The following is a 27828-nucleotide window of genomic DNA, read 5'->3' as shown; positions in this document are numbered from 1 at the left end:
GGCTAGTAGCTAGTTAGCTGGCTAGCTTCTGATTGGGGTTCCGGTTCTAAAGTATAAAAATAGCAGATCAGTACCACATTGGGTGAGGCGGGTTCCATGAGAGTATATTCAGTCCGTAGATGGAAAGTGAGATTAAAATATATACAAAATATATACGGAAAAAAACAAGGAAACGGGACAAGACAAAACACACGTCCGACTGCTACGCCATCCGACTGCTATGCCAAGACGCAAGAAAGCTGTGATTGAAAATCAGGCTTATTCCACCAAATTTTGATTTCTGGACTTTTCCTAAGTTAAAACATTAGTAATTGTGTTGCTTAAAAATGAATATGAACTTATTTTCTTTGCATTATTTGAGGTCTGACAACACTTTTTTGTTATTTTGACCAGTTGTCATTTACTGCAAATAAATGCTCTAAATGACAATATTTTAATATGGAATTTGGGAGAAATGTTGCTGGTTTATAGAATAAAACAAATATGTTATAAAACCATAGAAACATTCCTGTCTTTTCTATAGATGTTTCATCCTTCTATTCTTACTGCTGTATAATCAAAGGTGCTGTTTAAGTGAGTCTCAGAAATGGCTAATACATTAATATTATCTAAGATTAGCACATTACTAATCTCATGGACTTTGTTTCTGAGGCTATATATATTTATATGAGCTAACTATAACCCTTTCCTGGGTAGCTTATCTAAAATTTAACTCATAATAATTTCTAATAATACAAAGAAGAAATGTATGTATTTTTGAGCAAATTATGTTCAGCAGATGCCTTATCTGGTTTAGCTTGGCTGCCGTGCTGTCCACTCTGGAAGGGGCATGATGTTGTAGGATGGAGCAGGTCTCTCTGGGAGAGGCTCAATATTGTAGGGTGGAGCTGGCCTCTCTGGAAGGGGCCCGATTGTGTAGGGTGGTGCTGGTCTCTCTGGATGGGGCCTGGTGGTGTTGGGTGGTGCTGGTCTCTCTGGATGGGGCCTGGTGGTGTAGGGTAGAGATGGTCTCTTTGGATGGAGCCTGGTGGTGCTGGTCTCTCTGGATGGGGCCTGGTGGTGTAGGGTAGAGATGGTCTCTTTGGATGGAGCCTGGTGGTGCTGGTCTCTCTGGATGGGGCCTGGTGGTGTAGGGTAGAGATGGTCTCTCTGGATGGGGCCTGGTGGTGCTGGTCTCTCTGGATGGGGCCTGGTGGTGTAGGGTGGTGCTGGTCTCTCTGGATGGGGCCTGGTGGTGTTGGGTGGTGCTGGTCTCTCTGGATGGGGCCTGGTGGTGTAGGGTAGAGATGGTCTCTTTGGATGGAGCCTGGTGGTGCTGGTCTCTCTGGATGGGGCCTGGTGGTGTAGGGTAGAGATGGTCTCTCTGGATGGGGCCTGGTGGTGTAGGGTGGTGCTGGTCTCTCTGGAAGGGGCCCGATGGTGTAGGATGGTGCTGGTCTCTCTGGATGGAGCCTGGGTGTGCAGGGTGGTGCTGGTCTCTCTGGATAGGGCCTGGTGGTGTAGGGTAGAGATGGTCTCTCTGGATGGAGCCTGGTGATGCAGGTCTCTCTGGATGGAGCCTGGTGGTGTAGGGTGGTGCTGGTCTCTCTGGAAGGGGCCGAGGGTGACCAAATGTCCCGGACTGTGCGGGACAGACCTGCATTTTGGCCCTTTGTCCTGCAACCAAACAATCATGTCTTGCATTTCATCAACAAATTCAAACACCACTAATTTAGTAAAAAAAGGTTGATTTGTCCCGTATTTCAGTCAGACATTCCAACCTGTCTCTTGCAGTCAGGTTGTGCTTATGAAAAGATATCATAAGGATGTGGTAAGCCTACCTACTGGTGGTGTTAAACACTCAAATCGTGGTTCAGATCTGATATCCTGCGCAGCGCTACATGAGACGTAGGCCAGTGTCATAGGCCTATAGTCAACCAATCATATTTCTCAAATCCTTTCAGGCTGCAAAAAACACTCAAACTGGACAGTTTTATCTCCATCTCTTCATTCAAAGACTCAATCATGGACACTCTTCCTGACAGTTGTGGCTACTTGGCGTGATGTTTTGTTGTCTCTACCTTGTCCTTTGTGCTGTTGTCTGTGCCCAATAATGTTTGTACCATGTTTACTGCTGCTACTACCATGTTGTGCTGCTGCCATATTGTGTTGCTACCATGTTGTTGTCATGTTGTGTTGCTACCATGCATTGTTGTCATGTGTTGCTGCCATGCTATGTTGTTGTATAAGGTCTCTCTTTATGTAGTGTTGTGGTGTCTCTCTTGTCGTGATGTGTGTTTTGTCCTATATTTTTTTAAATCCCAGCCTCCATCTCCGCAGGAGGCCTTCTGCCTTTTGGTAGGCCGTCATTGTAAATAAGAATTTGTTCTTAACTGACTTGCCTAGTTAAATAAAGGCTCTGATGAAGAGCTGCAAAAGTAAGTAAAATAGCCGTATTGGAGTGAAAGACACAGGCCTCAGGTCATTTGGAGTGAAAGACACAGGCCTCAGGTCATTTGGAGTGAAAGTCACAGGCCTCAGGTCATTTGGAGTGAAAGACACAGACCTGCGGTCATTTGGAGTGAAAGACACAGGCCTGGGGTCATTTGGAGTGAAAGACACAGACCTGTGGTCATTTGGAGTGAAAGACACAGGCCTGAGGTCAATTGAAGTGAAAGACACAGGCCTGGGGTCATTTGAAATGAAAGACACAGGCCAGAGGTCATTTGGAGTGAAAGTCCCAGGCCTCAGGTCATTTGGAGTGAAAGACACAGGCCTGAGGTAATTTCTTAAAACTTGTGAGGCTCTCCATGCTCATTAGTTGCTCATTCAACATCATTGCTTCTACTTCACTCAATCCCATATTGAAAAGACTACCATCCTACATTACATTACATTACCTGAGACCAACCAGAAATATTTCCTTGCCCAAATATTTAGCTATTTTTATAAAACAGCAACATGTGGTCTCTCGTTTCTGCATCAAGAGTAGACTACGCTACAATTGCTTGGTCGGTGCAGCAGACTGCAGATTCCACAACACAGTGTGCCCTCAGGCCCCTACTCTACCACTACCAGATACAGTATCTACAGTACAAAATCCATGTGTATGTGTGTGTATAGTGCATATGTTATCGGGTGTGTGTGTGCGTGCGTGCGTGCGTGCGTGCGTGCGTGCGTGCGTGTGTGTGTGTGTGTATGCATGTGTGTGTTAAAATAAAAATGTAATTGTTAATCCATTATGTTTTTTATTGACATTTTGTTCGTTTTGGAGTCAGTACATTTCAGTTGATAGTTTCAGTATAGTTTTTGTTTTTCAAACGGGTTTATTAAAGGAATACTTCAGTATTTTGACAATGAGGGGCCTGAACATCACACACCACTGTACGACACGGACCTGTACATCACACACAGCTGTACGTTACGGGTCTGAACATCACACACAGCTGTACGTTACGGGTCTGAACATCACACACCGCTGTACAGCACGGGCCTGTACATCACACACAGCTGTACGGCACGGGCCTGAACATCACACACCGCTGTACGGAACGGGCCTGTACATCACACACCGCTGTACGTTACGGGTCTGAACATCACACACCGCTGTACGGAACGGGCCTGTACATCACACACAGCTGTACAGCACGGGCCTGTACAACACACACAGCTGTACGGCACGGGCCTGTACATCACACACAGCTGTACGTTACGGGTCTGAACATCACACACCGCTGTACGGCACGGGCCTGTACATCACACACAGCTGTACGTTACGGGTCTGAACATCACACACCGCTGTACGGCACGGGCCTGTACATCACACACAGCTGTACGGCACGGGCCTGAACATCACACACCGCTGTACGGAACGGGCCTGTACATCACACACCGCTGTACGTTACGGGTCTGAACATCACACACCGCTGTACGGCACGGGCCTGTACATCACACACAGCTGTACGTTACGGGTCTGAACATCACACACCGCTGTACGTTACGGGTCTGAACATCACACACCGCTGTACGGAACGGGCCTGTACATCACACACAGCTGTACGGCACGGGACTGTACATCACACACAGCTGCCCCTAATATATTTAAGCATTAATGCACGAGGGGGTGTGGTATATGGGCAATATACCACGGCAAAGGGCTGTTCTTAACCACGACGCAACGCGGAGTGCCTGGATACGGCCCTTAGCCGTGGTATATTGACCATATACAACAAACCACCTACTGGTTACCAACGTAATTTGAGCAGTAAAAATAAATGTTTTGACATACTCGTGGTATACAATATACCACGGCTGTCAGCCAATCAGTATTCAGGGCTCGAATCACCCAGTTATTAAATATATATATCTCTCTCTCTCAGGGTCTCCTTATGGTGAGCCAGTGTGTTCTGCTTATGCCACCGGGATGAAACAGTACCTGCTGCTGTCCTGCTCCTGGGAAGGTAACCACAACAACAGTAACAGCCACAACAACCACCACAACAACAATACATATAATTATAATAATACTGTTCTTGTAGGTGGGTCTCCCATGGCTGTGGTGTGGTGGGAGGGGCCTAAAGAAGAGGGGAGGGGCCAAGAAGTGGAGACTTCCAAGATCCTGGTACTTCGTTCTAACTCCACCCAGAATGGACAGGCCTACACCTGCTACGCCAAACACCCCCTGAACACACACACCAGAACCTGCAGCCTCAAACTGGGTAAGCACACTCATTGATAAGAGTAAAGAGTAATGGCTGAACACATTGATAACAGTAGAGAGCTCAGTGGGACGCCGCTGGGTTTAACTAACAGTTTAATTGACTTGTACTGGGTTTAACTAACAGTCTAGTAGACATGTACTGGGTTTAACTAACAGTATAATAGACATGTAACAGTCTAATAGACATGTACTGGGTTTAACTAACAGTTTAATTTACATGTACAGTGGTTCTTCCTTTAAAAGATGCGTCATACTGCAGCACAGCTTGCGGGCTGCCACAAAATTCTATGGCACGGTTTTTAAGTGTTAGCCATTGTTGCCATTAATGGTAGTTAGTGATAGTTTGTCCACCAGAGAGCATCTTTGAGAAGCTAAGTTATTGAAATGACTTGGAGTCAAAGGGAGTCTTGAATAGAACATACTATATGGGATAGCTTTTTAGAAATGTAGCTTATTTAATTTGTTGAAAATTATGATTTTTCTATTCCAAGAAAAAACTAAAATGCATTTCTTACTGTAGCCGATGTACTGTAGGCCTAAGGGTTTCCGTTAGGAAAATATGGCACTGTACAACGTGTTTCTATGCCAAGAAATCGAAAATGCATTTCTTACTGTAGCTGTGTTAGTGTAACTTACTTATTGGAATAAAGGCCTACTTAAATATACAGTACATCAATCAATCACTCATGAATTTGTGCATGTCATCACACAGCATACAAGTCATCCATGTCTTTAAATACAGTCAAGCATTTTATTATAAAACTAAATAACAAAGGGAGCCTTGATTAATTTTACAATCATGGCTAAAGCGATGTAATTAATGGTTTCAGTTAGGAAAATATGACGCTGTACAACAGGACCGGTCGGGAGTAGGTCTAAAATACTAAGTGACTGCGAGTGAAGAGCAAAATAATCCTTACATTTCCACATAAAAATCTGATTGATTTATCAAGACCAGTCCCCATGCTCTGTCATTCAGTGATATTTATTCCCTATTGTCCTGCTGATAGTTGAAATAAACATCTGTATTTTGAAAGAGTATTTTTATAATTATTCAATTAACGAAAGCATAAATACTGTACAGTATATGCTTGATCTGACATTTTGCGGTTGCATGAGATTTGGAGTTAAAAATGTTAAACTTTAGAGTACTTAATACATTGCAATTTTGTGGGATTTTTACACCTAGCCGAGCTATTAGACTATCCTTTTGTAAATAAATGGAGGTATGAAGAGTCTGTTGTCCTTCTAATAGACCATCATGGAAACGTTGTTTGTAGAATTTATAGCCTGATACGCTTTTGAAAAACAAAATGCCTCCAGCTGTCCATCTCTACTGTAAATAAAAACACAGAATATCTAAGAGGCTTTTATATAATTATAATGCAGGGTTAATAATAATAATAATAATAATTCATAGTAGTATTCATTGGATAACAGATGGGCTCTCGGAACTCATTAAGAGGCGGCTTCTATATTCAATATAATCATTAATTCAGAAGGTTAAACCCATTGGTTTTAGTCCTGCAGTAGGTTATAATAATCTGAACATTGTGTGTCAATTCATAAACCATGTGCCATGGAATCGGTACATCGAAAATCTCTTCCCAACTATTTTGCAATCTATATGGCACAGCTGTCAATGTTTGGGTCCTGAAATGAAACTGGTATATATTTGTATTTATCAAATCAAATCAAATTTTATTTGTCACATACACATGGTTAGCAGATGTTAATGCGAGTGTAGTGAAATGCTTGTGCTTCTAGTTCTGACAATCCAGTAATAACCAACGAGTAATCTAACCTAACAATTCCACAACTACTACCTTATACACACAAGTGTAAAGGGATAAAGGGCCTTGCTGCTGTTCCAGTTTCAACTGTTCTGCCTGCGGCTATGGTACCCTGACCTGTCCACCGGACGTGCTACCTGTCCCAGACCTGCTGTTTTCAACTCTCTAGAGACCGCAGGAGCGGTAGAGATACTCTTAATGATCGTCTATGAAAAGCCAACTGACATTTACTCCTGATTATTATTTGACCATGCTGGTCATTTATGAACATTTGAACATCTTGGCCATGTTCTGTTATAATCTCCACCCGGCACAGCCAGAAGAGGACTGGCCACCCCTCATAGCCTGGTTCCTCTCTAGGTTTCTTCCTAGGTTTTGGCCTTTCTAGGGAGTTTTTCCTAGCCGCCGTGCTTCTACACTGTAAGGGCTGTTGTCCTCCTCCTCCTCAGATGAGGAGAGGAGAGAAGGATCAGTGGACCAATACGCAGCAGTAGGGAAATAAGCCATCTCTTTATTTGAATACGACGGCAACACGAAAACAAAACACTTACAAAATTACAAAACAAGAAAACAACGTAGACGAAACCTGAACATGAACTTACATAACTAAACGTAGAACTCACGGACAGGAACAGACTACATCAAAACGAACGAACAGCCAAACAGTCCCGTATGGTACAGACATGGACGAAACAGGAGACAATCACCCACAAACAAACAGTGAGAACACCCTACCTAAATATGACTCTTAATTAGAGGAAAACGCAAAACACCTGCCTCTAATTAAGAGCCATACCAGGCAACCAAAACCAACATAGAAACAGAAAACATAGACTGCCCACCCAAAACTCACGCCCTGACCATATACACATACAAAAACAACATAAAACAGGTCAGGAACGTTACAGAACCCCCCCCTCAAGGTGCGAACGCCGGGCGCACCAGCACAAAGTCCAGGGGAGGGTCTGGGTGGGCAGTTGACCACGGTGGTGGCTCAGGCTCTGGACGCTGTCCCCACACCACCATAGTCACTCCCCGCTTCTGTCTTCCCCTCCCAATGACCACCCTCAAACTAACATCCCCTAAATGAACAGCCAACACCGGGATAAGGGGCAGCACCGGGACAAGGGGCAGCACCGGGACAAGGGGCGGCACCGGGACAAGGGGCGGCACCGGGACAAGGGGCGGCACCGGGACAAGGGGCGGCACCGGGACAAGGGGCGGCACCGGGACAAGGGGCGGCACCGGGACAAGGGGCGGCACCGGGACAAGGGGCGGCACCGGGACAAGGGGCGGCACCGGGACAAGGGGCGGCACCGGGACAAGGGGCGGCACCGGGATAAGGGGCGGCAGGTCCCGGCTGAGAGACTCTGGCAGATCCCGGCTGAGGGACTCTGGCAGGTCCCGGCTGAGGGACTCTGGCAGGTCCCGGCTGAGGGACTCTGGCAGGTCCCGGCTGAGGGACTCTGGCAGGTCCCGGCTGAGGGACTCTGGCAGAGGGACTCTGGCAGGTCCCGGCTGAGGGACTCTGGCAGGTCCCGGCTGAGGGACTCTGGCAGGTCCCGGCTGAGGGACTCTGGCAGGTCCCGGCTGAGGAACCCTGGCAGGTCCTGGCTGAGGGACTCTGGCAGGTCCTGGCTGAGGAACCCTGGCAGGTCCTGGCTGAGGAACCCTGGCAGGTCCTGGCTGGACGGGTCTGGCAGGTCCTGGCTGGACGGCTCTGGCAGGTCCTGGCTGGACGGCTCTGGCAGGTCCTGGCTGGACGGCTCTGGCAGGTCCTGGCTGGACGGCTCTGGCAGGTCCTGGCTGGACGGCTCTGGCAGGTCCTGGCTGGACGGCTCTGGCTGGTCATGGCAGGACGGCTCTGTAGGGAGGAGAAGGAGAGACAGCCTGGTGCGTGGTCTAGGCACTGGCTGCGCTGGAGAGGAGGAAACAGCTGGAGAGAGAACCCGGAGAGACAGCCTGGTACGGGGGGCTGCCACCGGAGGACTGGTACATGGAGGTGGCACCGGGTATACCGGACCGTGAAGGAGGACACGTGCTCTTGAGCACCGAGCCTGCCCAACCTTACCAGGTTGAATGGTGCCCGTAGCCCTGCCAGTGCGGCGAGGTGGAATAGCCCGCACTGGGCTATACTGGCAAACCGGGGACACCATTCGTAAGGCTGGTGCCATGTATGCCGGCCCGAGGAGACGCACTGGTGGCCAGATGCGTTGGGCCGGCTTCATGACATCCAGCTCGATGCCCAACTTAGCCCTCCCAGTGCGGCAAGGTGGAATAGCCCGCACTGGGCTAAGCACGCGTACTGGGGACACCGTGCGCTTTACCGCATAACACGGTGTCTTACCAGTACGACGCCTTCTACCTCCACGGTAAGCACGGGGAGTTGGCTCAGGTATCCTACCCGGCTTTGCCACACTCCTCGTGTGCCCCCCCCCCCAAGAAATTTTTGGGTCTGACTCACGGGCTCCCAACCGCGTCGCCGCGCTGCCTCCTCATACCAGCGCCTCTCAGCCTTCGCTGCTTCCAACTCCGCCTTGGGACGGCGATATTCCCCTGGCTGAGCCCAGGGTCCTCTACCGTCCAGGATCTCCTCCCAAGTCCAGAAGTCCTGGTTGCTCTGTTGAGCATTCCCTTGCCGCTTGGTCCTAGGTTGGTGGGTGATTCTGTAAGGGCTGTTGTCCTCCTCCTCCTCAGATGAGGAGAGGAGAGAAGGATAAGTCGCTCTGGATAAGAGCGTCTGCTAAATGACTTAAATGTAAATGTAAATGATCAGTGGACCAATACGCAGCAGTAGGGAAATAAGCCATCTCTTTATTTGAATACGACGGCAACACGAAAACAAAACACTTACAAAATTACAAAACAAGAAAACGACGTAGACGAAACCTGAACATGAACTTACATAACTAAACGTAGAACTCACGGACAGGAACAGACTACATCAAAACGAACGAACAGCCAAACAGTCCCGTATGGTACAGACATGGACGAAACAGGAGACAATCACCCACAAACAAACAGTGAGAACACCCTACCTAAATATGACTCTTAATTAGAGGAAAACGCAAAACACCTGCCTCTAATTAAGAGCCATACCAGGCAACCAAAACCAACATAGAAACAGAAAACATAGACTGCCCACCCAAAACTCACGCCCTGACCATATACACATACAAAAACAACATAAAACAGGTCAGGAACGTTACATACACCTGCATTGCTTGCTGTTTGGGGTTTTAGGCTGGGTTTCTGTACAGCACTTCGAGATATTAGCTGATGTACGAAGGGCTATATAAAATAAACTTGATTTGATTTGGTGGTCCCGTGTGGCTCAGTTGGTAGAGCATGGCGCTTGCAACGCCAGGGTTGTGGGTTCATTCCCCACGGGGGGACCAGGATGAATATGTATGAACTTTCCAATTTGTAAGTCGCTCTGGACAAGAGCGTCTGCTAAATGACTTAAATGTAAATGTAAAAATTTAAAGAATATGTACATAAATATATATGAATAAGTGATGGTACAGAACGGCATAGGCAAGATGCAGTAGATGGTATCGAGTACAGTATATACATGTGAGATGAGTAATGTAGGGTATGTAAACATAAAAGTGGCATAGTTTAAAGTGGCTAGTGATACATGTATTACATAAAGATGGCAAGATGCAGTAGATGATATAGAGTACAGTATATACATATACATATGAGATGAGTAATGTAGGGTATGTAAACATTATATTAAGTGGCATTGTTTAAAGTGGCTAGTGATACATTTTTACATACATTTCCATCAATTCCCATTATTAAAGTGGCTAGAGATTTGAGTCAGTATGTTGGCAGCAGCCACTCAATGTTAGTGGTGGCTGTTTAACAGTCTGATGGCCTTGAGATAGAAGCTGTTTTTCAGTCTCTCGGTCCCTGCTTTGATGCACCTGTACTGACCTCGCCTTCTGGATGATAGCGGGGTGAACAGGCAGTGGCTCGGGTGGTTGTTGTCCTTGATGATCTTTATGGCCTTCCTGTGACATCGGGTGGTGTAGGTGTCCTGGAGGGCAGGTAGTTTGCCCCCAGTGATGCGTTCTGCAGACCTCACTACCCTCTGGGGAGCCTTCCGGTTATGGGCGGAGCAGTTGCCGTACCAGGCGGTGATACAGCCCGACAGGATGCTCTCGATTGTGCATCTGTAGAAGTTTGTGAGTGCTTTTGGAGACAAGCCGAATTTCTTCAGCCTCCTGAGGTTGAAGAGGCGCTGCTGCGCCTTCTTCACATTTTTTAAAACATTTTTAGTCATTTTAGCAGACGCTCTTATCCAGAGCGACTTACAGTAGAGTGCATACATTTTATTACATGTTTACATACTGAAACAAGGATATCCCTACCGGCCAAACCCTCCCTAACCCGGACGACGCTATGCCAATTGTGCGTCGCCCCACGGATCTCCCGGTTGCGGCCGGCTGCGACAGAGCCTGGGCGCGAACCCAGCCCAGCCTGGGCGCGAACCCAGAGACTCTGGTGGCGCAGCTAGCACTGCGATGCAGTGCCCTAGACCACTGCGCCACCCGGGAGCCGCCCGGGAGTCACAACGCTGTCTGTGTGGGTGGACCAATTCAGTTTGTCCGTGATGTGTACGCCGAGGAACTTAAAACTTACTACCCTCTCCACTACTGTCCCGTCGATGTGGATAGGGGGGTGCTCCCTCTGCTGTTTCCTGAAGTCCACAATCATCTCCTTTGTTTTGTTGACGTTGAGTTTGAGGTTATTTTCCTGACACCAGACTCCGAGGGCCCTCACCTCCTCCCTGTAGGCCGTCTCGTCGTTGTTGGTAATCAAGCCTACCACTGTAGTGTCGTCCGCAAACTTGATGATTGAGTTGGAGGCGTGCATGGCCACACAGTCGTGGGTGAACAGGGAGTACAGGAGAGGGCTCAGAACGCACCCTTGTGGGGCCCCAGTGTTGAGGGTCAGCGGGGTGGAGATGTTGTTACCTACCCTCACCACCTGGGGGCGGCCCGTCAGGAAGTCCAGTACCCAGTTGCACAGGGCGGGGTCGAGACCCAGGGTCTCGAGCTTGATGACGAGTTTGGAGGGTACTATGGTGTTAAATGCTGAGCTGTAGTCAATGAACAGCATTCTCACACAGGTATTCCTCTTGTCCAGATGGGTTAGGGCAGTGTGCAGTGTGGTTGCGATTGCGTCGTCTGTGGACCTATTGGGGCGGTAAACAAATTGAAGTGGGTCTAGGGTGTCAGGTAGGGTGGAGGTGATATGGTACTTGACTAGTCTCTCAAAGCACTTCATGATGACGGAAGTGAGTGCTACGGGGCCGTAGTCGTTTAGCTTAGTTACCTTAGCTTTCTTGGGAACAGGAACAATGGTGGAGCTCTTGAAGCATGTGGGAACAGCAGACTGGGATAATGATTGATTGAATATGTCCGTAAACACACCATTTTATTTAGCCAATTTTGGTCTTTAATGCAGGGCCGACAGACAAGTTCCTTACATTTTCCCCCTTCCACTTGATAAAGGTTCCAATTGATAAAGTTTTTTTTAATCAATAGTATATTTGAGTTTAATTACAATATTTGTTGTATTATTTGTTCTATCTTTTCTGGTGGATTTAACCGAAATTGCGACCAACTTTTATAGCTTGTTAACTTATTAAGAAGTTAAAAAATAACGATACTTTGGAGATTATTTTGTTTTCAAATAACCAAAAGTGAGAGGTTGTAATCTGAATGAAGGCAATTCTTGAACAGCGGGTGAGACATTCTTACTAATGTCAAGTGTAATTCCCCCATTGTATTTACCCAAGTTCTCTCTTAACTCCAGGACCACCGACAGTTTTTGTTGTTGTTGCCTGATGCAGGACTCTAGAGCCAGAGAAGAGACTCTCAGACTGAAAACACCTCCATTAATTGCCACAGTTTAGACTACCATTAGATCACTAAGGAACTTACAAAAATCATAAGGGAACGAAATGCTATGTGGGCTAAAGCAAGAGGGACTGGTTTGGCAGATGATTGGATGGCTTTTAAACATCTTTGAAATATGGGTGTGGCTATGATCCGTAAATTGAAAGCAGACCACTACCTGAAATCTACTTCACATAATTTAAATAATCCATCCAAATTCTGGCAAGTAGTGAAAGGTTTGGAGTGCAAAAAAGATACACAGTTTCCCAAACAATTGTTGGTCGACACACAGATTGTAACTGAGAGAACTTCCATTCTGAAAGCCTTGAATCAGCATTTTTTTAGATGCAGGCAGTTTCTTTGAAAAGGTCAAAGGTATAATTGAGCCCCTATGAATTTACCTGACACCCCTGTGCACTCCTTCACCAGGTTTTCCTTTTCATCATTCTCTGTTTCAGAAGTGTGTAAAGCCGTGAAAGAAATTGATGGAAAATAAATCCCCTGGCCCTGATGAAAAGACCCCCGCCTCCTACACCTAGCTGCAGACATCATTGCTCTCCCCTTTACATGTATTTTTAACCTCATGCAAGATGTTAAGGAAATCCCCAAGTTATGGAAATCTGCTTTCACTACTTGACAACTATCGACCCATATCAACATCGTCTGTACTGTCAAAGGTACTGGAGTCCTTAGTTAGTAGGCAGCTAAAGACCTACCTCCAAGAAAACAACATCTGAAATGGAATCAGGTTTTAGGTCTGGCCACAGCACTGTTTCAGCAACATTGAAGGTTTTAAATGACATCCACTGTGCTCTTGATAATAAGTTACATTGTGTGTCTGCCTTTATTGATTTGTCGAAGGCTTTTGACACCGTGGACCATGCTGTGTTAGTGCAAAGGTTAAAATGTTGTGGAATTATTGGTCATGCTCTAGATTGGTTTATAAATTACCTATCAAATCGTACACAATGTGTAATGGCGGATGGTTGTAAATCTGAGTCCATAGAGGTGTGCTCAGGTGTTCCGCAAGGTTCCATTTTGGGCCCACTGTTGTTCATTTTGTATATCAACAACATTGGGGATCTTATTGAAACAGCGAATGTTCATTTTTATGCAGATGATACTGTTTTTTATTCAAGTGGTAGTAGTTTATCTTTAGCTTTTGAAAATGCTCAAAGAGCATTTAACATCATACAAGATCATTTGTATGATTTAAAGCTGGTTCTAAATTCGGGTAAAACTAAATGCATGGTATTTTCAAATACCAGGCATGTTACTAATCATGTCATTGCTACATTGGCTGGACATACTATAGAGCAAGTTAAAGTGTACAAATATTTGGGTGTGGGTTGATGATAAGCTGAGCTTCACTGTGCATGTAGAGAACTTGATAAGGAAGCTCAAGCTGAGAATAGGTTTTTATTACCGGCATAAGGCTTGTTTTTATTTTGAGGCCACGAAGGAGCTGGTACGATGTACATTACTGGCGGTTTTAGATTTCAGTGATATATGCAGGCCTCAACCACTACCCTGAGAGCACATGATACAGTGTATCATGCAGCCCTCAGGTTCATTACAAATCAAAAACTTCTAACACATCATTGTGATCTCTACAGCGCTGTTGGCTGGTCATCATTGACCTTGCGTAGGCTTAAACACTGGTATACACTGATTTAATGGGGCCATATTGGGTAAAATGCCATTTTATATGTTATTTTTTTGTCAGGTCGGTAAATAAATATCAATTACTATTCTCATTTGCTTCAAACAGTACCAAAAATTAGAACAGGTCATGGTAGAAATAGTTTTAGTTACTTAGCTCCGTGGTCCTGGAATTCTCTCCTGAACATTTAAAAATGTGATGATCTAGTTTCGTTGGTGGAGTTTAAACACTTGATCGATGTATATATCATAGAAGAATGTAATTGTCTTTAGGACAGCTGTTTTTAGTCAAGACTTTCATGTTTTTTACGTGAAATGTTTTTGTTGTACTGTATGTGTGTTTATAGTTTTGTTTAATGTTGTGTTAGTGTATGTAAGTTGTTTTTTCTGAAACGTTGTTCCACTTGCTGCTATTGGACCAGGTCTCTATTGGAAAAGAGATGTTATCTCAATGAGAGATAAGATCAGCGTTCTAACTCCCCCTTGTGATAGTGTGGTGCAATGACAGAATGCCACCATCTACCACTAACGGTCGCGGCATAAACTAGTAACTTTTAAAGGAAGAACCACTGTAAACTTTTATTTAACTAGCCAAGTCAATTAAGAACAAATTCTTATTTACAATAACAACCTACCCCGGCCAAACCCGGATGACGCTGAGCCAATTGTGCTCCGCCTTATTGGACTCCCAATCACGGCCGGATGTGATACAGCCTGGATTTGAACCAGGGACTGAGATGCAGTGACTTAGACCGCTGCACCACCCAGGAGCCCTGGGTTTAACTAACAGGCTTATAGACATGTACTGTGTTTAACTAACAGTCTAATAGACATGTACTGGTTTAACTAACAGGCTAATCGACATCTACTGGTTTTAACTAAGTCTAATAGACATGTACTGGGTTTAACTAACAGGATAACAGATATGTGCCGGGTTTAACTAACAGTATAATAGACATGTACTGGGTTTAACTAACAGTATAATAGACATGTACTGGTTTAACCAACAGTATAATAGACATGTACTGGGTTTAACTAACAGGCTAATAGACATGTACTGGGTTTAACTAACAGGCTAATAGACATGTACTGGGTTTAACTAACAGGATAACAGATATGTGCCGGGTTTAACTAACAGTATAATAGACATGTACTGGTTTAACTAACAGGCTAATAGACATGTACTGGTTTAACTAACAGTCCAATAGACATGTACTGGGTTTAACTAACATTCTTACATGGTGTCTGTATATGAAGACAGTGATCGAATCTCTTTCTCCCTCCTTTGTGTGTGTGTGTGTGTAGAGGCGCCAGTCTTGTTGACCCAGCGTAGTGTGGTGTCTGTGTTCGAGGGCAGTGACGTTCAGCTCACCTGTATCCTTCAATCCAACTATCCCCCGGCCAATCAGATTGTCTGGTTCAACAACCACAGACAGGAAGTCGTACAGGTACATGCCCCGCCACCCTCGGAGTCTGGTTCCTCAAGATTTCTTCCCTCTAGGAAGTTTTTCCTTGCCTCTGATCGGCTGCTCACTCTGAGGGTCTAGGCCAGAATAATGTAAAGTACTGTGAGGGTCTAGGCCAGAATAATGTAAAGTACTGTGAGGGTCTAGGCCAGAATAATGTAAAGTACTTTGAGGGTCTAGGCCAGAATAATGTAAAGTACTTTGAGGATCTAGGCCAGAATAATGTAAAGTACTTTGAGGATCTAGGCCAGAATAATGTAAAGTACTTTGAGGGTCTAGGCCAGAATAATGTAAAGTACTTTGAGGATCTAGGCCAGAATAATGTAAAGTACTTTGAGGATCTAGGCCAGAATAATGTAAAGTACTTTGGGGGTCTAGGCTGGGATACTGTAAAAGTACTTTGGGGGTCCAGGTTATTGTAATGTACTTTGGGGGTCTAGGTTGGGTTACTGTAAAGTACTTTGGGGTCTAGATTACTTTAAAGTACTTTGAGGGTCTAGGCTGGGTTACTGTAAAGTACTTTTGGGGTCTAGGCCAGCATACTGTAATTACGTACAGCTCTACCAGTGACCTGTAAAGTTAAAACGTGATTGGTTGATTTACAGGAAGTCCAGGAAGCCCTGGCCACAACCAGGAAGTACGTGCTGCGTCGCGCGGCTGCGTGGACCAACCTGACGGTCTTAGAGACGGATGGAACAACAGACAGCGGCCAATACTGGTGCTCCGCTAGCAACGCCGTGGGAGGGACCGAGATCCCTGTTACGCTATTGGTCAAGAGTAAGATACCTTTTAGACTATTGGTCAAGAATAAGATCAATAAAGCGTTAGTCTGTACACACAGAAAACTAAACTAAAAAGTTTTCTGATGAACTGAATTACTATTTCATTACTGTTCTACTGTACCTCCTCCTCTCATCCCCTTCTCTCTCTTTGACCCACCCCCATCCCCCATCCTCTCTGTCTCCCTAACCTCTCCCCCTCTAAGGATACCCCATGCCTCCCAATGTGACCCTGGTAAGGCTGGTTTACAGCAGTCGGCAGCGCAGAGAGGTGGAGCTGGAGTGGCAGATGGAGGGAGAGGGAGAAGGAGGAGAGGGAGGAGGGCTGACTGGGTTCATACTTGACCACAGACTAGAGGAGGCACCAGGGAGAAGGAGAGGAGAGGAGGAAAAAGAAAAGGAAAGAGAGGAGGCTGGTGCAGATTCTGCTGACCAAGAGGTGAGCCAGAAACAGAGTTGGGGGGGCAGACACAGAATAATACAATTATGTTATTCTGTATGGAATAAGAAAGTTTATGTTGTTCCAGTAGATACCCTGATAGTTGGGTTCTATCTAGTAGATACCATGAGAGTTGTGTTCTATCTAGTAGACACCGTGATAGTTGTGTTCTATCTAGTAGATACCCTGATAGTTGTTCTCTATCTATTAGATACCATGATAGTTGTTCTCTATCTATTAGATACCATGATAGTTGTGTTCTATCTAGTAGATACACTGATAGTTGTGTTCTATCTAGTAGATACCCTGATAGTTGTGTTCTATCTAGTAGATTCTCTGATAGTTGTTCTCTATCTATTAGATACCATGATAGTTGTTCTCTATCTAGTAGATACCATGAGAGTTGTTCTCTATCTATTAGATACCCTGATAGTTGTTCTATCTAAGATATACAATGATAGTTGTGTTCTATCTAGTAGATACACTGATAATTGTGTTCTATCGAGTAGATACAATAAAAGTTGTTTTCTATCTAGTAGATACCATGAGAGTTGTTCTCTATCTATTAGATACCCTGATAGTTGTTCTATCTAAGATATACAATGATAGTTGTGTTCTATCTAGTAGATACACTGATAGTTGTGTTCTATCGAGTAGATACCCTGATAGTTGTGTTCTATCTAGTAGATTCTCTGATAGTTGTTCTCTATCTATTAGATACCATGATAGTTGTGTTCTATCTAGTAGATACACTGATAGTTGTGTTCTATCTAGGAGATACCCAAATAGTTGTTCTCTATCTATTAGATACACTGATAGTTGTTCTCTATCTATTAGATACCCAAATAGTTGTTCTCTATCTATTAGATACCCTGATAGTTGTTCTCTATCTATTAGATACCCTGATAGTTGTTCTATCTAAGATATACAATGATAGCTGTGTTCTATCTAGTAGATACACTGATAATTGTGTTCTATCGAGTAGATACAATAAAAGTTGTTTTCTATCTAGTAGATACACTGATAGTTGTGTTCTATCTAGTAGATACCCTGATAGTTGTTCTCTATCTATTAGATACACTGATAGTTGTGTTCTATCTAGTAGATACCATAATGGTTGTGTTCTATCTAAGATATACAATGATAGTTGTGTTCTATCTAGTAGATACCATGATAGTTGTGTTCTATCTAGTAGATACCATGATAATTGTGTTCTATCTAGTAGATACCATGATAACTGTGTTCTATCTAGTAGATACCATGATAATTGTGTTCTATCTAGTAGATTCTCTGATAGTTGTGTTCTATCGAGTAGATACCCTGATAATTGTGTTCTATCTAGTAGATTCTCTGATAGTTGTGTTCTATCGAGTAGATACCCTGATAATTGTGTTCTATATAGTAGATTCTCTGATAGTTGTCTTCTATCTAGTAGATATACAATGATAGTTGTGTTCTATCTAGTAGATACAATGAAAGTTGTCTTCTATCTAGTAGATACACTGATAGTTGTGTTCTATCTAGTAGATACCATGATGATTGTGTTCTATCTAGTAGATACCATGATAGTTGTGTTCTATCTAGTAGATACCATGATAATTGTGTTCTATCTAGGAGATACACTGATAGTTGTGTTCTATCTAGTAGATACCCTGATAGTTGTGTTCTATCTAGTAGATACCATGATAGTTGTGTTCTATCTAGTAGATACCATGATAATTGTGTTCTATCTAGTAGATAACTTGATAGTTGTGTTCTATCTAGTATATTCTCTGATAGTTGTGTTCTATCTAGTAGATACCATGATAGTTGTGTTCTATCTAGTAGATACCATGATAGTTGTGTTCTATCTAGTAGATACCATGATAGTTGTGTTCTATCTAGTAGATAACTTGATAGTTGTGTTCTATCTAGTAGATTATCTGATAGTTGTGTTCTATCTAGTAGATACACTGATAGTTGTGTTCTATCTAGTAGATACCCTGATAGTTGTTCTCTATCTATTAGATACCATGATAGTTGTGTTCTATCTAGGAGATTCTCTGATAGTTGTGTGCTATCTAGTAGATACACTGATAGTTGTGTTCTATCTAGTAGATACACTGATAGTTGTGTTCTATCTAGTAGATACACTGATAGTTGTATTCTATCTAGTAAATACCATAATGGTTGTGTTCTATCTAAGATATACAATGAAAGTTGTGTTCTATCTAGTAGATACACTGATAATTGTGTTCTATCGAGTAGATACAATAAAAGTTGTTTTCTATCTAGTAGATACACTGATAGTTGTGTTCTATCTAGTGGATACCATGATAATTGTGTTCTATCTAGTAGATACCATGATAATTGTGTTCTATCTAGTAGATACCATGATAATTGTGTTCTATCTAGTAGATTCTCTGATAGTTGTGTTCTATCGAGTAGATACCCTGATAATTGTGTTCTATCTAGTAGATTCTCTGATAGTTGTCTTCTATCTAGTAGATATACAATGATAGTTGTGTTCTATCTAGTAGATACAATGAAAGTTGTCTTCTATCTAGTAGATACACTGATAGTTGTGTTCTATCTAGTAGATACCATGATAATTGTGTTCTATCTAGTAGATACCATGATAGTTGTGTTCTATCTAGTAGATACCATGATAATTGTGTTCTATCTAGGAGATACACTGATAGTTGTGTTCTATCTAGAAGATACCCTGATAGTTGTGTTCTATCTAGTAGATACCATGATAGTTGTGTTCTATCTAGTAGATACCGTGATAATTGTGTTCTATCTAGTAGATAACTTGATAGTTGTGTTCTATCTAGTATATTCTCTGATAGTTGTGTTCTATCTAGTAGATACCATGATAGTTGTGTTCTATCTAGTAGATACCCTGGTAGTTGTGTTCTATCTAGTAGATAACTTGATAGTTGTGTTCTATCTAGTAGATAACCTGATAGTTGTGTTCTATCTAGTAGATACCATGAGAGTTGTGTTCTATCTAGTAGATTCTCTGAGAGTTGTGTTCTATCTAGTAGATACCATGATAATTGTGTTCTATCTAGTAGATACCATGATAACTGTGTTCTATCTAGTAGATACCATGATAATTGTGTTCTATCTAGTAGATTCTCTGATAGTTGTGTTCTATCGAGTAGATACCCTGATAATTGTGTTCTATCTAGTAGATTCTCTGATAGTTGTGTTCTATCGAGTAGATACCCTGATAATTGTGTTCTATATAGTAGATTCTCTGATAGTTGTCTTCTATCTAGTAGATATACAATGATAGTTGTGTTCTATCTAGTAGATACCATGATAATTGTGTTCTATCTAGTAGATACCATGATAGTTGTGTTCTATCTAGTAGATACCATGATAATTGTGTTCTATCTAGGAGATACACTGATAGTTGTGTTCTATCTAGTAGATACCCTGATAGTTGTGTTCTATCTAGTAGATACCATGATAGTTGTGTTCTATCTAGTAGATACCATGATAGTTGTGTTCTATCTAGTAGATAACTTGATAGTTGTGTTCTATCTAGTATATTCTCTGATAGTTGTGTTCTATCTAGTAGATACCATGATAGTTGTGTTCTATCTAGTAGATACCATGATAATTGTGTTCTATCTAGTAGATAACTTGATAGTTGTGTTCTATCTAGTATATTCTCTGATAGTTGTGTTCTATCTAGTAGATACCATGATAGTTGTGTTCTATCTAGTAGATACCATGATAGTTGTGTTCTATCTAGTAGATACCATGATAGTTGTGTTCTATCTAGTAGATAACTTGATAGTTGTGTTCTATCTAGTAGATTATCTGATAGTTGTGTTCTATCTAGTAGATACACTGATAGTTGTGTTCTATCTAGTAGATACCCTGATAGTTGTTCTCTATCTATTAGATACCATGATAGTTGTGTTCTATCTAGGAGATTCTCTGATAGTTGTGTGCTATCTAGTAGATACACTGATAGTTGTGTTCTATCTAGTAGATACACTGATAGTTGTGTTCTATCTAGTAGATACACTGATAGTTGTATTCTATCTAGTAAATACCATAATGGTTGTGTTCTATCTAAGATATACAATGATAGTTGTGTTCTATCTAGTAGATACACTGATAATTGTGTTCTATCGAGTAGATACAATAAAAGTTGTTTTCTATCTAGTAGATACACTGATAGTTGTGTTCTATCTAGTGGATACCATGATAATTGTGTTCTATCTAGTAGATACCATGATAATTGTGTTCTATCTAGTAGATACCATGATAATTGTGTTCTATCTAGTAGATTCTCTGATAGTTGTGTTCTATCGAGTAGATACCCTGATAATTGTGTTCTATCTAGTAGATTCTCTGATAGTTGTCTTCTATCTAGTAGATATACAATGATAGTTGTGTTCTATCTAGTAGATACAATGAAAGTTGTCTTCTATCTAGTAGATACACTGATAGTTGTGTTCTATCTAGTAGATACCATGATAATTGTGTTCTATCTAGTAGATACCATGATAGTTGTGTTCTATCTAGTAGATACCATGATAATTGTGTTCTATCTAGGAGATACACTGATAGTTGTGTTCTATCTAGAAGATACCCTGATAGTTGTGTTCTATCTAGTAGATACCATGATAGTTGTGTTCTATCTAGTAGATACCGTGATAATTGTGTTCTATCTAGTAGATAACTTGATAGTTGTGTTCTATCTAGTATATTCTCTGATAGTTGTGTTCTATCTAGTAGATACCATGATAGTTGTGTTCTATCTAGTAGATACCCTGGTAGTTGTGTTCTATCTAGTAGATAACTTGATAGTTGTGTTCTATCTAGTAGATAACCTGATAGTTGTGTTCTATCTAGTAGATACCATGAGAGTTGTGTTCTATCTAGTAGATTCTCTGAGAGTTGTGTTCTATCTAGTAGATAACTTGATAGTTGTGTTCTATCTACTAGATACCCTGGTAGTTGTGTTCTATCTAGTAGATACCATGATAGTTGTGTTCTATCTAGTAGATACCATGATAATTGTGTTCTATTTAGTAGATACCATGATAATTGTGTTCTATCTAGTAGATTCTCTGATAGTTGTGTTCTATCGAGTAGATACCCTGATAATTGTGTTCTATCTAGTAGATTCTCTGATAGTTGTCTTCTATCTAGTAGATATACAATGATAGTTGTGTTCTATCTAGTAGATACAATGAAAGTTGTCTTCTATCTAGTAGATACACTGATAGTTGTGTTCTATCTAGTAGATACCATGATAATTGTGTTCTATCTAGTAGATACCATGATAGTTGTGTTCTATCTAGTAGATACCATGATAATTGTGTTCTATCTAGGAGATACACTGATAGTTGTGTTCTATCTAGAAGATACCCTGATAGTTGTGTTCTATCTAGTAGATACCATGATAGTTGTGTTCTATCTAGTAGATACCGTGATAATTGTGTTCTATCTAGTAGATAACTTGATAGTTGTGTTCTATCTAGTATATTCTCTGATAGTTGTGTTCTATCTAGTATATACCATGATAGTTGTGTTCTATCTAGTAGATACCCTGGTAGTTGTGTTCTATCTAGTAGATAACTTGATAGTTGTGTTCTATCTAGTAGATAACCTGATAGTTGTGTTCTATCTAGTAGATACCATGAGAGTTGTGTTCTATCTAGTAGATTCTCTGAGAGTTGTGTTCTATCTAGTAGATAACTTGATAGTTGTGTTCTATCTACTAGATACCCTGGTAGTTGTGTTCTATCTAGTAGATACCATGATAGTTGTGTTCTATCTAGTAGATACCATGATAATTGTGTTCTATCTAGTAGATAACTTGATAGTTGTGTTCTATCTAGTATATTCTCTGATAGTTGTGTTCTATCTAGTAGATACCATGATAGTTGAGTTCTATATAGTAGATAACTTGATAGTTGTGTTCTATGTAGTAGATAACCTGATAGTTGTGTTCTATCTAAGATATACAATGATAGTTGTGTTCTATCTAGTAGATACCCTGGTAGTTGTGTTCTATCTAGTAGATTATCTGATAGTTGTGTTCTTTCTATCTAGTAGATACCATGATAGTTGTGTTCTATCTAGGAGATTCTCTGATAGTTGTGTTCTATCTAGTAGATACACTGATAGTTGTGTTCTATCTAGTAGATACCCTGATAGTTGTTCTCTATCTATTAGATACACTGATAGTTGTGTTCTATCTAGTAGATACCATAATGGTTGTGTTCTATCTAAGATTTACAATGATAGTTGTGTTCTATCTAGTAGATACACTGATAATTGTGTTCTATCGAGTAGATACAATAAAAGTTGTTTTCTATCTAGTAGATACACTGATAGTTGTGTTCTATCTAGTAGATACCATGATAATTGTGTTCTATCTAGTAGATACCATGATAATTGTGTTCTATCTAGTAGATTCTCTGATAGTTGTGTTCTATCGAGTAGATACCCTGATAATTGTGTTCTATCTAGTAGATTCTCTGATAGTTGTGTTCTATCGAGTAGATACTCTGATAATTGTGTTCTATATAGTAGATTCTCTGATAGTTGTCTTCTATCTAGTAGATATACAATGATAGTTGTGTTCTATCTAGTAGATACCCTGATAATTGTGTTCTATATAGTAGATTCTCTGATAGTTGTCTTCTATCTAGTAGATATACAATGATAGTTGTGTTCTATCTAGTAGATACAATGAAAGTTGTCTTCTATCTAGTACATACACTGATAGTTGTGTTCTATCTAGTAGATACCATGATAATTGTGTTCTATCTAGTAGATACCATGATAGTTGTGTTCTATCTAGTAGATACCATGATAATTGTGTTCTATCTAGGAGATACACTGATAGTTGTGTTCTATCTAGTAGATAACTTGATAGTTGTGTTCTATCTAGTATATTCTCTGATAGTTGTGTTCTATCTAGTAGATACCATGATAGTTGTGTTCTATCTAGTAGATAACTTGATAGTTGTGTTCTATCTAGTAGATAACCTGATAGTTGTGTTCTATCTAGTAGATACCATGAGAGTTGTGTTCTATCTAGTAGATTCTCTGAGAGTTGTGTTCTATCTAGTAGATTCTCTGATAGTTGTGTTCTATCTAAGATATACAATGATAGTTGTGTTCTATCTACTAGATACCCTGTTAGTTATGTTCTATCTAGTAGATACCATGATAGTTGTGTTCTATCTAGTAGATTCTCTGATAGTTGTGTTCTATCTAAGATATACAATGATAGTTGTGTTCTATCTACTAGATACCATGATAGTTGTGTTCTATCTAGTAGATACCATGATAGTTGTGTTCTATCTAAGATATACAATGATAGTTGTGTTCTATCTACTGGATACCCTGGTAGTTGTGTTCTATCTAGTAGATTATCTGATAGTTGTGTTCTATCTAGTAGATACCATGATAGTTGTGTTTTATCTAGTAGATTATCTGATAGTTGTGTTCTATCTAGTAGATTCTCCGATAGTTGTGTTCTATCTAGTAGATACACTGATAGTTGTGTTCTATCTAGTAGATACACTGATAGTTGTGTTCAATCTAGTAGATACACTGATAGTTGTGTTCCATCTAGTAGATTCTCTGAAAGTTGTGTTCTATCTAGTAGATACACTGATAGTTGTGTTCTATCTAGGAGATACCATGATAGTTGTGTTCTATCTAGTAGATACCGTGATAATTGTGTTCTATCTAGTAGATAACTTGATAGTTGTGTTCTATCTAGTATATTCTCTGATAGTTGTGTTCTATCTAGTAGATACCATGATAGTTGTGTTCTATCTAGTAGATACCCTGGTAGTTGTGTTCTATCTAGTAGATAACTTGATAGTTGTGTTCTATCTAGTAGATAACCTGATAGTTGTGTTCTATCTAGTAGATACCATGAGAGTTGTGTTCTATCTAGTAGATTCTCTGAGAGTTGTGTTCTATCTAGTAGATAACTTGATAGTTGTGTTCTATCTACTAGATACCCTGGTAGTTGTGTTCTATCTAGTAGATACCATGATAGTTGTGTTCTATCTAGTATATTCTCTGATAGTTGTGTTCTATCTAGTAGATACCATGATAGTTGTGTTCTATCTAGTAGATAACTTGATAGTTGTGTTCTATATAGTAGATAACCTGATAGTTGTGTTCTATCTAGTAGATACCATGAGAGTTGTGTTCTATCTAGTAGATTCTCTGAGAGTTGTGTTCTATCTAGTAGATAACTTGATAGTTGTGTTCTATCTAGTAGATACCATGATAGTTGTGTTCTATCTAAGATATACAATGATAGTTGTGTTCTATCTACTAGATACCCTGGTAGTTGTGTTCTATCTAGTAGATACCATGATAGTTGTGTTCTATCTAGTAGATACCATGATAGTTGTGTTCTATCTAAGATATACAATGATAGTTGTGTTCTATCTACTAGATACCCTGGTAGTTGTGTTCTATCTAGTAGATTATCTGATAGTTGTGTTCTATCTAGTAGATACCATGATAGTTGTGTTCTATCTAGTAGATTATCTGATAGTTGTGTTCTATCTAGTAGATACACTGGTAGTTGTATTCTATCTAGTAGATACACTGATAGTTGTGTTCTATCTAGTAGATTATCTGATAGTTGTGTTCTATCTAGTAGATTCTCTGATAGTTGTGTTCTATCTAGTAGATACACTGATAGTTGTGTTCTATCTAGTAGATACCATGATAGTTGTGTTCTATCTAGTAGATTCTCTGATAGTTGTGTTCTATCTAGTAGATACACTGATAGTTGTGTTCTATCAAGGAGATACCCTGATAGTTGTGTTCTATCTAGTAGATACCCTGATAGTTGTGTTCTATCAAGGAGATACACTGATAGTTGTGTTCTATCAAGGAGATACCCTGATAGTTGTGTTCTATCTAGTAGATACCCTGATAGTTGTGTTCTATCTAAGATATACAATGATAGTTGTGTTCTATCTACTAGATACCCTGGTAGTTGTGTTCTATCTAGGAGATTCTCTGATAGTTGTGTTCTATCTAGTAGATACACTGATAGTTGTGTTCTATCTAGTAGATACCCTGATAGTTGTTCTCTATCTATTAGATACACTGATAGTTGTGTTCTATCTAGTAGATACCATAATGGTTGTGTTCTATCTAAGATTTACAATGATAGTTGTGTTCTATCTAGTAGATACACTGATAATTGTGTTCTATCGAGTAGATACAATAAAAGTTGTTTTCTATCTAGTAGATACACTGATAGTTGTGTTCTATCTAGTAGATACCATGATAATTGTGTTCTATCTAGTAGATACCATGATAATTGTGTTCTATCTAGTAGATTCTCTGATAGTTGTGTTCTATCGAGTAGATACCCTGATAATTGTGTTCTATCTAGTAGATTCTCTGATAGTTGTGTTCTATCGAGTAGATACTCTGATAATTGTGTTCTATATAGTAGATTCTCTGATAGTTGTCTTCTATCTAGTAGATATACAATGATAGTTGTGTTCTATCTAGTAGATACCCTGATAATTGTGTTCTATATAGTAGATTCTCTGATAGTTGTCTTCTATCTAGTAGATATACAATGATAGTTGTGTTCTATCTAGTAGATACAATGAAAGTTGTCTTCTATCTAGTACATACACTGATAGTTGTGTTCTATCTAGTAGATACCATGATAATTGTGTTCTATCTAGTAGATACCATGATAGTTGTGTTCTATCTAGTAGATACCATGATAATTGTGTTCTATCTAGGAGATACACTGATAGTTGTGTTCTATCTAGTAGATAACTTGATAGTTGTGTTCTATCTAGTATATTCTCTGATAGTTGTGTTCTATCTAGTAGATACCATGATAGTTGTGTTCTATCTAGTAGATAACTTGATAGTTGTGTTCTATCTAGTAGATAACCTGATAGTTGTGTTCTATCTAGTAGATACCATGAGAGTTGTGTTCTATCTAGTAGATTCTCTGAGAGTTGTGTTCTATCTAGTAGATTCTCTGATAGTTGTGTTCTATCTAAGATATACAATGATAGTTGTGTTCTATCTACTAGATACCCTGTTAGTTATGTTCTATCTAGTAGATACCATGATAGTTGTGTTCTATCTAGTAGATTCTCTGATAGTTGTGTTCTATCTAAGATATACAATGATAGTTGTGTTCTATCTACTAGATACCATGATAGTTGTGTTCTATCTAGTAGATACCATGATAGTTGTGTTCTATCTAAGATATACAATGATAGTTGTGTTCTATCTACTGGATACCCTGGTAGTTGTGTTCTATCTAGTAGATTATCTGATAGTTGTGTTCTATCTAGTAGATACCATGATAGTTGTGTTTTATCTAGTAGATTATCTGATAGTTGTGTTCTATCTAGTAGATTCTCCGATAGTTGTGTTCTATCTAGTAGATACACTGATAGTTGTGTTCTATCTAGTAGATACACTGATAGTTGTGTTCAATCTAGTAGATACACTGATAGTTGTGTTCCATCTAGTAGATTCTCTGAAAGTTGTGTTCTATCTAGTAGATACACTGATAGTTGTGTTCTATCTAGGAGATACCATGATAGTTGTGTTCTATCTAGTAGATACCGTGATAATTGTGTTCTATCTAGTAGATAACTTGATAGTTGTGTTCTATCTAGTATATTCTCTGATAGTTGTGTTCTATCTAGTAGATACCATGATAGTTGTGTTCTATCTAGTAGATACCCTGGTAGTTGTGTTCTATCTAGTAGATAACTTGATAGTTGTGTTCTATCTAGTAGATAACCTGATAGTTGTGTTCTATCTAGTAGATACCATGAGAGTTGTGTTCTATCTAGTAGATTCTCTGAGAGTTGTGTTCTATCTAGTAGATAACTTGATAGTTGTGTTCTATCTACTAGATACCCTGGTAGTTGTGTTCTATCTAGTAGATACCATGATAGTTGTGTTCTATCTAGTATATTCTCTGATAGTTGTGTTCTATCTAGTAGATACCATGATAGTTGTGTTCTATCTAGTAGATAACTTGATAGTTGTGTTCTATATAGTAGATAACCTGATAGTTGTGTTCT

The 27828-nt window shown here is 40.6% G+C and overlaps 1 protein-coding gene across 1 annotated transcript in view; it reads left to right on the top strand.

Moving 5' to 3' along the window:
- Positions 1-27828, top strand: part of LOC139551923 (V-set and immunoglobulin domain-containing protein 10-like 2) — a 144979-nt gene that overhangs the window by 75119 nt on the left and 42032 nt on the right. The window contains 5 exon segments of the mRNA XM_071363260.1: positions 4359-4439; positions 4518-4697; positions 15372-15508; positions 16147-16309; positions 16518-16672. Of these exon segments, the coding sequence (XP_071219361.1) occupies positions 4359-4439; positions 4518-4697; positions 15372-15508; positions 16147-16309; positions 16518-16672 (716 nt within the window).

The sequence above is a fragment of the Salvelinus alpinus genome, chromosome 24 (assembly GCF_045679555.1).
Source record: "Salvelinus alpinus chromosome 24, SLU_Salpinus.1, whole genome shotgun sequence".
In the NCBI taxonomy this organism is placed as follows: domain Eukaryota; kingdom Metazoa; phylum Chordata; class Actinopteri; order Salmoniformes; family Salmonidae; genus Salvelinus; species Salvelinus alpinus.
This window is presented reverse-complemented; position numbering and strand designations above follow the sequence as displayed.